At 37.7% G+C, this 10,949-nt stretch overlaps 1 protein-coding gene across 1 annotated transcript; it reads right to left on the bottom strand.

Annotated features, from left to right (window-relative positions):
• Positions 1-551: 551 nt before the first annotated feature.
• LOC129755987 (cuticle protein 8-like) lies at positions 552-8,874 on the bottom strand. Its single transcript, XM_055752731.1, has 3 exons — positions 8,714-8,874; positions 2,419-2,577; positions 552-2,349 (listed from the first exon to the last, which is right to left on the bottom strand). The coding sequence occupies exons 1-3, from the start codon at positions 8,717-8,719 to the stop codon at positions 2,080-2,082; spliced, it is 435 nt and encodes a 144-aa protein (XP_055608706.1). The 5' UTR covers positions 8,720-8,874; the 3' UTR covers positions 552-2,079.
• Between the last annotated feature and the right edge of the window lie 2,075 nt (positions 8,875-10,949).

The raw sequence follows: 10,949 nt of genomic DNA, 5'->3' as shown, positions 1-10,949 counted from the left end.
CTTTTTTTGTTATCACGAGTCAGAAATTAAAAAAAAATAAGTATGATCCATTGTATTATTTCTACATATTATCATTTTGGGATACACCTCTGGATTTATACAAATCCGTAGATTCTTTATTGTACATATCATAACTGATACAAATTTTCGTTTCATCCGTAGCTTTTATTTTTCCAATAAAAATATTACTCAAATAAATTTTTTGGTTAGGTACCTACTTATAAACCGAAATTTGAGCTCCCAACTGAGCGGTTCGTTTTGCAAAATTTTTTCTTCAATTAGAACAAGCCTTCAGCAGAAACCAGCCAGTAGGTCTTGGCAATTGCTATTGCCATTCTTGGAAGATATACTAGAACTTAGATCGTGTGATCTAACCTTGTCAGCACCTTAACAGATGATCTTTTCTGACTTCAGATTTTTTTTCACCCAATTCAGCCATGTGTATGCATGTGCAATGTAACATGTTTTTTCCTTTCAAAGCAACTAGCAAGATCCACGAATGGACCATATGTGATATAGTTGAAGTAGAACAGTAAAAACCAACCAGTCAATTTAATTGAATATATATTTTTTTATTTCTGTATTTACAGTTCGATTTTTTTGGCTTTGCCAACCCCACTTTGTTCCGAGGGGAAGGCAATTTTTCTCGATTGGAAACAATATTTATTATAGTACACACAGTTTTTCTCCATTAGACATGTTTTCTTTTCCTCTTTTTTCTTTAAGCAGATGACTAAGGGTAGAGAAAAGAGTGACAGATTCCTAGCTGTTGGAGAAAATAGATTCAACAGTAGAACGTAATAGGCTCAGTACGATAGATAAATAACAGATTCAGAGTAGAAGATCAGTGTGAAAGATTAAAGAAAAACAAAAAAGTAACAGGTAGAGGTAATGAGAGAATAACAATTATCACATTTGTAAATTGGGAGGCTAGCACTCAAACATCATTTGGAAGTGTTTTGTAACTTTTTTTTTTGTATCGTTTAGGGCCCTTAGTAGCGTGTGTTTTAAGTCTAGTAGAAGGCCAGGGTGACTTGAAAATAAGTCCCCGTAGATATTTTTTTCATTTAAAAGAAAGAAAATTTAGATCCGCGGTGTTTGACTTGCTCCGACACGATAAAAACGCGATGGTGACGAATTGGTTCGTTTTTGTACACTTTTGCACCAGATGGCACCACTACTCGACGACGACGACGACGGGTTTGTTGCGCAACACGTTGAAGGAGCAAAATCGCGCAACATCTCAACGGTCGCAGCTGTTCGGGACCCACGAAAAAGTGCACTGACCGACCGAGCCGAAGAGAGGATGGAGAATCCGTCCAGCTCCAGCCGCCAGTGTCGGTCAGTGGAGCAGCTTCGTGTGATCTCGACTGGAGCACGTGCCAAACCGGTTTCACGACTTCACCTGCTGATCATCTCGTGCTGTGGTGCGCGGATAGAGAGCGTGAGAGAATTGGTTGTTTTTTTTTTCAGTGAAAGTGGTGCGTGTTTTTGTTCCTATCGCGAAGGTGCGTTTCCTTTCGGTCTGGAAAAGGTTAAGGCCGAAAGATTCACGATCGTAGACGATCGTTCGTCAAGGTGAAGGTGAAAATTTACGAAAATAAAAGTAGCGGTGAGGAAAAACGAGCGGGCGCAAGTAAATGCGCTTGGAACGTAATTACTTAACGTGCAAGAGTTGAAAAAACGAATGAAAAAAATACAAATAAACGACATATTACAACTCAAGATGTGAATAGCTGGGTTTGGTGCGTGGGCATGTTTGCGTATGATCCATATTTTGTTTGTTTTTAGATAGCTTAACGATTTACAACGAGTAGTTTAACGATGGATTGCGACGATGCGCATCTCCGGAGCCGTTTTTTGGGGCCGGCTTCGAAGTTTCATGGCGGAGACAGTAGCTGTTCTGTGAGAGAGTGACTAATTTTATCGGAGCACAGCTCGGTACCCGGGGAGTTCCGGGGATCTTCTTGAGGTACCCCGCGGATGTTCCACGAGTCCCACTTCTGGTAGCCGGTCCGAGAGTTTGTTGATGGTTGTTTGTTTACATTTGTGGTTGATGGGCTAAGCAGCTTCAGTGCCTTAGTGGACGTAGTGGCTGAGGACTGGAGCCGGGGCGTGGTAGGCTACCGGGGCAACGACCTTGTGGACAGCTGGGGCAGACTTGTGCACGACAGCGTTGAATCCGTTGTGGTCATCGGCGGTGTAGTCAACGGTACGGACCGAACCGTCGGGTTCGACCAGCGAGTACTGTCCCTTGACGACATCTCCGTCGCGTTCCTCAGCCTGGGACTTGATGTCTCCGGTATGGGGATCCTTGATTCCGTAGTTGAACGAGTACTTGGGGTAGGCCTGTCAAAATTTTGGGGGAGTTAGAACCCATCTGGTGGTTGTTTTCTTTCCCGTGTTTTGAATACTTACAACTGGCTCGGCAACGACGTGCTTCAGGACTGGGGCGGCGTGGACGACTGGAGCGTGGACAACTGGGGCGTGCACCAGATGGGGGGCAGCGTAGTGTCCATAGGGGTCGATGGGCGATGCACTCACGGCAACAGCCAACAGGGCAATGGCAACGAAGCACTGCAATGAATTATTGGATGAATTAGCTTCCTTTGCTATCTTTTCCGCCTGGATGTCTATCTATTTGAAGAGCTTCAATAGGCCAACATGCCTTAGTTGCAGACTTTTGGTGTTGATTTTTTTTTCACTGATTGAAAACACAGTCCGATGAATTGCAATTATCTGATAAATTGTTGGACGCTATGAACCCAATATTATTCCTAGCACTAATTGAAACTAATCGGAATTCTCAGAAGCTCAAAGGTCCAACAACTATCATACGAATTGTCAACTGAAGGAATTGATGACAACGGGGGTATCAAATTTTATGTGAATCAAGTTAAAAAGTGCAAATCATATTAATTTAAGGTTCAAGTCGAGGAAGAGTTTGGAATAAATTTTAGTTTTAAGGTTTGTCTTTCTTCGCGATGCCGAAAAATGGTCAATAATTTTATGAAATTATTAATCTATAAAAAGGAGATCAGTATCCTCCCTTTTCTTTGCAAAATGTTTGCAAAGCGTATTGCTTGTTTGCGAATACGTTGCAAATGGGATTCTGACAAAAATGAGCCAGAAATAGGGCTGGATTTCTGAGTGATGAAACATATTTTGATTGAAATTTTTTTCTGAAGAACTAAAAGAAATCAAACATATACATTGAGATCTCAAAAAATCTTCAACAGATTTATGTTTTAAACTTAAACCTTTAGAAAAATATAGTCCATACTTTACCTGAGTCTGAGAATTTCATTTTGAAATATTTATGTATTTTAATAAAATCAGTAAAACCTCTGATCATCATTTTCTGAGCTGAGCCACAAAAAGCTTAAATGAAGCTCAATGAACGCAAATTGTCATTCCTACACATTTCACATGTTTCCTAAGGAAGCAATGTTTGACTCAGGCTTTTCAACACCAAGATCCTACATTTAATGTGATTATAATAAAGTGATTATATGGAAATTCAGCGTGTGATCAACACTGTCGTATTTAAGGTTGGCTTCTGCCCAAGTAACAATTTTAGCTTTATTATGGCTAGCACAACTTCTTTAGAGCTATAGCATTAATTTTCATAAAAAGTTAAAGCACATTCTCAACCAGAACTCTAATAAAGCTTAAATCTGGCTATTTGGCCCTGTTCTAGAAACGTCGTTATGGCTAATTTTTTTTATCTTCGATAAAATCATTATGCTGTAGAATTTTATTCACTAAAGCATGCTCTTCGATTTTGCGACCAACATGGCCTATGTCAATTTAATGCTTAATAGCTTTATTATGGTCAGATGAATGGCTAATCAGTTTATAACGGTTTTATGAGAGCCGTATGAATAGCAAAATTTTGACGTTTATCTCGCAAGCCAATCAACTACACGTGTTAGACTTTTCAAATGAAATTAATAAGGGGATGGTTGTGAATGTCCGGTGGAATGATACCTTGAATTTCGTTGTCTGGCGCCATCTTGAATTTATTATGGTGGCTTCAGCTTTAATTTAAAATGTTCTAAAGGACTTAAAATCGCATGAAACCCCCACAATATGGATATTGGGTGAAAGGGCGAAAATAGCAGAAGTCAAATTTTGCTATCTGAAGCTAGATTGAAATCAAGGATGGCGGCTTCCGCCTAAGTTCAAAATGCTGTTGATCACTGAAAATCGCATAAAACCCCCACAATATTGGTATTGGGTGAAAGGGCTAAACTAGAAGAAGTCGAATTCCGCTTTCTGACGCCATAGTGAAATCCAAGATGGCGGCTCACGCTTAACTCTAAATTGCTGTAAACGACTAAAAATTACATGAAACCCACAAAGGGGGATGGGACTAAACGAGTAGAAGTCAACTGCTATCTCACGCCACCCAAGATGGTGACTTCCGTTGATCTTTAAAATGCTGTAAATAGTCGTAAAACTCGATGAAAATTCATGCGATTTTCAGTGATTTACAGCATTTTCAAGTTAAATGGAAGCCGCCATATTTAATTTCAAGTTGGGGTCAGAAGGCGGAATTCGACTTCATCTAGTTTAGCCCTTTCACTCAATAACATATTGTGGAGATTCCATGCCATTTTCAGTGATTAACAGCATTTTGAACTTAAGCGGAAGCCGCCATCTTGGATTTAAAGATAGCGTCAGACAGGGAAATTCGATTTGTTCTAGTTTAGCCCATTCACCAAATACCCACTTATTTTTGATGTTTCAAAAGCCACTAATTTGGATTGATGATGGAGTCAAGCAATAATATTTTTCTCCTACTAGCTGGGCCCTTTCACCAAATACTCATATTTTGAAGACATTCATACCATTTCCGGTGATTTGAAGTATTTCAAAGTTTTTTTAAAAATTAAAAAAAAATGAGAATTCCAATTCAAATATGTGCAATCTAGCCTGAGCATGTCCTGTTTTCACATCTTCATCGAGAACTGTCACCTATTTTTGCGGTTTTAAAATCAAGCACTGCATTCCATTATAAAACATGCACACGCTCCTTAATTTATACCCAAAATTAAGTATTACCGAGGTTCATAACATAGTTCGATTCTATGAACTTAAAGTTAAGTACCCTTTTTCCTCCTCACGATTGTTCAAAATGGAGTTCGAACTGCGAGCTCAAAACTAATCCCATTCGTGCCATTTTTGCCGAACCGCATTTCAGGTAGCTACGTACAAAAAACAGTTCAAAAAATGGAACTCGCGTTTGAACTTAGTTTTGAGTATGCTTGTCAGAACTTATTTTTGCTACTGCCCATTCAAACTCAAAGCTGAGGGCTGCCACTGAAGTGCTGTTTTGACCGTGGTCAAATAATAGTTCGATTGTATGAACTAAAATTGAGTTCCCTTTTTCCTCCTTGCGAAGGTTCAAAACGGACTTCGAACTGCGAACTTGAACTAATCCCATTTTTCCTTCGGCAAAACTGAGATCGATCTAATGAACTAAAAATTGAACCCTCCTCGCGTATGTTGAACTGAAAGCACTTAGCGAGTTCGGCTGCCGAACTGCATTTTGAGTAGCTACGAATAAAGGCATTAAGAAAGCTCAAAAAATGGAACTCGCTTTCGAACTCGAAGGTTTGGGTATGCCAGTCAGAACTTAGTTTTTGCGTTTGCCCAGTCTAACTCAAAGTTGGGGGCTGCATTTGAAGTGCTGTTTTGAACCAAAACTACTTAATTTTGAGTTTAAAACAAGGAGCGTGCAAAAAAGCTTGGATAAAACTTTTTAGTTCATTTTTTGTTGGAGTTTAATAAAGCATTCAGAACTCTTCCTAAACAACTAAACAGTATATTTTATAAAAGCATTATTAGCGTTTTCAGAACTTCTTGAAAACAAATGGTTGAATCAAGAATAAACAGTAATAAAACTAGCTGCATTTAAAATGCCGTAATAAAACCACAATAAAACTTCCAAATGCTTGTTGGCCTAATCTGTGTTTCTTGAGTGAGAATAAAGCTTATTCGAGTGGCAACATTGGTCCTCTAAAAAAATCACCAGTACAATGTTGCCCTGTGAATTGAAAAAGAGTCTGGCAATAGTTTTGAAAGAATGAAGTTACCTATAAAAATATGTTAATAACAAGAAACCCAGAGCCCTATTTAATGATCTGAAGTTTATTCAAATTAAAAAATTTCAATCTTTGGTTATTTATTTAAGAATTTTTTAAATATTGAAACAGTGGAGAAAAGTGATATTTTTGAAATTTAGGAAAATTTGAAACTTTTTCCAATTAATAATACGTAAGTAGTTATTAGTTTTCGGCTTGTGATATAGCTCAGTTGTCAAGTCAGTTGCTCTTGAGCCGATGTGAAGATCGATCACAGTTGTACCGGATAAATTTTTCAATGACTGTCTGCCAACTGCATCGTTGATATAAGTTGCGAAGGCCATAAAGATGTTGAAATGACATAATCGAAACAAAAAAATAGTTATGAGAATTTTTGATTCATTTGGGTTATTTTTCCTCTGTTACCTATTCAATGGTATACTTATAATGATTTTACCCACGATAATAAAAAACAACTTTATGTCAACTTTGTGACGTTTACTGAAAGTTGTCTTGTTCAATTTTTTTCTATTTCTTTATGTATACCGTTAAATGGGGAAAATAGGGATAAAAATAGGGAAAATTATATTAAAATGAGTATCTACTGAACTGCAAAAATGAAAATATAAGTTTATTTCCAGAATAAAAGTAATGGACCTTGCCTGCAAGTTTTCCTCACTTTTATGAATATTTTGAACATGATTTAAACGAAGAAAAAACACAATCAAATCCAACTGCAATAAATGGTGACAAAATTTTAAAATATCCAAAATATCCTTTGGGGTTCATCAGGACTCGGAGTCTCAATGTCTAGAATCTCGTACAACCGTAAAATATTTTTTAAATGGAACGAAAATGTACACTAACTAAACAGTGGCAGTATAGTCACAGTCCTGTCTGAAGTGACACTACATATAGAGTGAGAAACAAACAATAGAAAATATAAGTTGAATATTATGGCAGGTACCTATAAGGTTGCCAGAATTTTTTCAGCACGTGCCTGACAAATCTAGGCAATTTTATATAAAATCCTGCAAAATCCAGACATTTGATTTCAAAACTGATGACCGAAAATCCGGGCAATATCTTAGCTAATTTAGTCCAAACCCAGAAATTACTAAGCAAAAGTTAACCCTCATCCATCCCTTAAAATTTCACCCGTAACAGTCCCTGGAGTGCCAATTTGATACTCCTGACTAAAACCTCACTTGTTTCTCAAGCGATTTTTTTCATTTTACTTTTAGAAACCTTGTAATGTAACTCAAATATTCTCCGCAGTCATTGTTCTCCAACAACACTTCAGTGTTCCGTTATTTGAAGTCTAAGAAAAATAACCAAAAAAAAAACTGCTTCGGAAATAATATTGAAGATCAGCTATGAAATACTCGCAAAACATTTCACTTAGTGTCCAAAAAAGCTGAAGGACATTTTTTTACGTAAGGATATTTTTTTTTAAGATCATGACCAAAAAAAATATATGTGGTGTAAAAAACGTACTTTTCAATCAATGAAGTGTCAAAATTGTTTAAGTCACACCAGATATTTTGTGAAAAGAGGATTGGCGTAATTTGGCAAATTTAAGCATTTTTAGATTGTTGAAATACGAAACACAAAATTTTTAACAAATTTTAAAAGGTAGCTGTTTTTAGAACTTTTTGTCAATTTGCCATTTCTCAGATTTTGTTTGCACTTAAATCCAACTTTGCACTCGATTTTGAGTATATAAACGAAAGATTTCCGCAATAAATATATATTCATCAGAAAGCCTATTTCATACGAGCATTCTGTAGCTAATCTTCAGTTTTTTCTCGGATATTTTTTCTTAAACTTTGAAAATGGAAAAATGAAGTGTTGTAAGGTGAATAATGTCAAGTCACATATTTGAGTTACATTACAAGGTTTCCAAAACTAAAATGTAAATATCGGTTGAGAAACAAGAGAAATACAGCAGTTTTAAGCGAGGAGTGTCAAATTGACACTCAAGTTCTGATTAGCGAGTTTTTTTCCTGGGCTTTCAGGGTGCGTCCCTAATTTCCAATAGTGTCATATTGACACTCAAGATCGGATTAGGGTTAAGGAAAAAAGTATGGAGAAAAGGAAAAAAGGGACAAAATTTTTTTGTTAATCAAATTTCATCGACAAATTTTACCTTTCATAACTGTTTTTATGAAACTTGTTCAAAAAATTTCATTTTCAGAGCATAAAAACGGGCCGGGCTGGACTGTTCCCAAATTTTGAATCAAATATCCGGGCATTTTTACATTCTCATAAAAGAGCAGACAATTTAACACTTGCTGACTATTTCAAGCAAACAATGCTATCTTTTAAATGCAGCACTTACAACAAACAACACAATTTAGAACATCATAGAGTTTAAAAATTTCAACCGAAAGTTACATCGAAAAGTTTCGAAAAAAAACCGCTTCAAATCGTTGCCAAAACTTTTCCTTTTGCAAAAGAGACTGAACCCTTTTTAAATTTATTCACTGTCAATCCAGAACCCACAAACCGCAACATGAATGTCCATTTTTCGTATATTCACACAAAATCTTCAACACCAAAAGTTCTTAACATTTTCCCTCCAACAATATCCACTTCCAGAAACCAAAGACGATGATCCGTACCTTCATGGTGATTTTTTTCAAAAGGGGTTTTTGGTAACTGACAGGTATGGGATTCACAGACAGAATATTCTCCTCTAAATATTCGAATCAACTTCTCACGCCGCGACACTACTGGGAGACGCTATTTTGCAAAAGAACCAAACTAAACTGATGACTATTGGAATGGCCATAACGTCTTTTATAGCGCTTGGATTGGATCCGGCGGGGACCACAAGCTCTAGCTAGATCGGAAAAATTTGTGTATTGCCCTCGGCCGGAGTGTGTACTACTAAGGCCCCCCCGGAGAAGTAGTAGTAGGTACAAAACGAACGTTGCTGTAGTGTCTCATCTAGAATCTCACGTCCACCCCTTTTGGGAAGACGAAGACGAAGGTGGAAGAGGGCGACCGGAATGTGCCTCCCAAAGTGGCGCACCGAAGGACCAACTGCTCCGCGTGGCCAACCTTTTTTCACAAGCCGAACAGCAAGAACTTCACCGACAACAGCAGCAGCAGCAGCCAGCATCCATCTCGCGTCTCCTCCATTCTGTGCCGAGCTGTGTGAGACCCACGGACGACGCGACGGACAACCGCAACAGCAACAACATTGAAAACAACGGCAACCGAAAAAAAAAACAAACAAACATACCGGAGAACCTACTGCAGATAGATGCTAGTTATAAGGTGGGGGATGGGCCTCCCCAAAAGCCCACTCAGCTGCCTGATGCTGGAGCGACTCTTGATCTTCTACTTCGGAGGGTCGAAGGCAGGTAGCTATGCAAGAGGACCAGAAACGGTAGAACGGTAGAAGCAATTTTGTGCCGATTTCATTCGGTTTGCTAGAGCGGCGGCGGCAGCCCCCGAAAAAATACTTCTCGCTTAAAACATTTATTATCTCAGCTCGATCTGAGACTAGAGCGACTTACTAATATGTGAGTTCTTAGCTGCCGCCAGGGGTCTCTATGGCTACCCCAGAAGAGTTGAGCTGAGCTGAGCACGATGCATGCGAGAGACTTGTTCAGAGGATTTTATTTTTCGGATGAAAAAAAAATCAACAACTGCAACCTCGTGGTGGAAATAGTAGTAACTTTAGTGGCGGCAAACCTACTATCGACGGCGAGGGATCTACTAAGTATCGAAGAACGTTGTTGATCTTTTGGAAACTAAGCCTAAGCGACGTGAGCTAACTAAGGGCTTAGAACTGAACTGGAAGTTTCTAGTGCAGTGTTACCATGTTTACTAGAATAATTAGCGTTTAAAATTTTGAAAGTTTACTCTTCCAAAAAAACCATTAATGTTGAATCTATGTTTTTCCCTCTAAGGCTAAAATTTGATTGTTATAAAGAAGAAAAAAAAAGTTATTAAACTAAACATTAAAAACACATGTTTCCTCTAGGGATTTTACATTTGCACTCACAGATCATGATCTACTTACCTCAATCATGACATGAAGATGTTAACAAAAGAATCGCACAGTGTTGGCGTGAAAAATCTTTGCACCTAAGCGCATCCCTGGCATTACAGATGCCCGAAAGAAAAATAAAAAACCCTTTTTTTTTTGTTTTTTTTTTTTCATCCCATCACAAGATGAAAAATAATGGACACAATGGCAGATAGAAGCGAAAAGTTATTCTTCTATTCCGGAATGCCGGTGCTTGATTGGCTTGATTCAATGTTTGACGGACGGACAGAAAAAAATACAAAAATTCAGGTAGAACATGTGGCTAAGAAGTGCAATTGACAGGACGAGTTAAGAAAGATGTTTTAAGTTCGATGCTCCGTCTCTCGTCTGCTTTTTTTTGTATTGCTTGAAAGTTTGAATGTTCTGGTTAATACATCATTTTACTCGAAAACTTGAGATGTCATTGCACAGTGGTGCAGAACACCAATGTACTAAATTAATGTAATGAATGTACTAAATAAATAAAGCCCAGGAACGAAAATATAGACATTCAGTGTCTTCGGTAACATTATTCAGTTTTACAAGTATATTTTGGTGAAAAATTTATTGCCAAGGAGTCCACCTATAGCGAAATAAAAATGCTAACTTTTTGCCATACATAATTTGAGCTTTGATGTCTTCGACAAAGTTGTTTATTTGGTCGAAATACCTGTACATCACCCTTAAAAGTTATAGTGAACGTAAAACAATACCTTGTAAAACAGTTTTTTTTTAATCTGGAACGTTGTAGGAACGTTGTCTTCAGAACTAAGTTGGAAAAACTAATATCTACCATTTCTTCAAAAAATAATGATGAT

The sequence above is a fragment of the Uranotaenia lowii genome, chromosome 3, assembly GCF_029784155.1.
Source record: "Uranotaenia lowii strain MFRU-FL chromosome 3, ASM2978415v1, whole genome shotgun sequence".
Lineage (NCBI taxonomy): Eukaryota > Metazoa > Arthropoda > Insecta > Diptera > Culicidae > Uranotaenia > Uranotaenia lowii.
The sequence above is the reverse complement of the archived record's forward strand: the minus strand, read 5'-3'. Positions and strand labels throughout refer to the sequence as shown.

Bases quoted from the DNA above. Each gene is read 5' to 3' on its own strand.
- LOC129755987 (XM_055752731.1), bottom strand. The intron at 2,350-2,418 runs GTAAGTATTCAA...AAATTTTGACAG, and splicing joins ACGTCGTTGCCGAGCCAGTT to GCCTACCCCAAGTACTCGTT.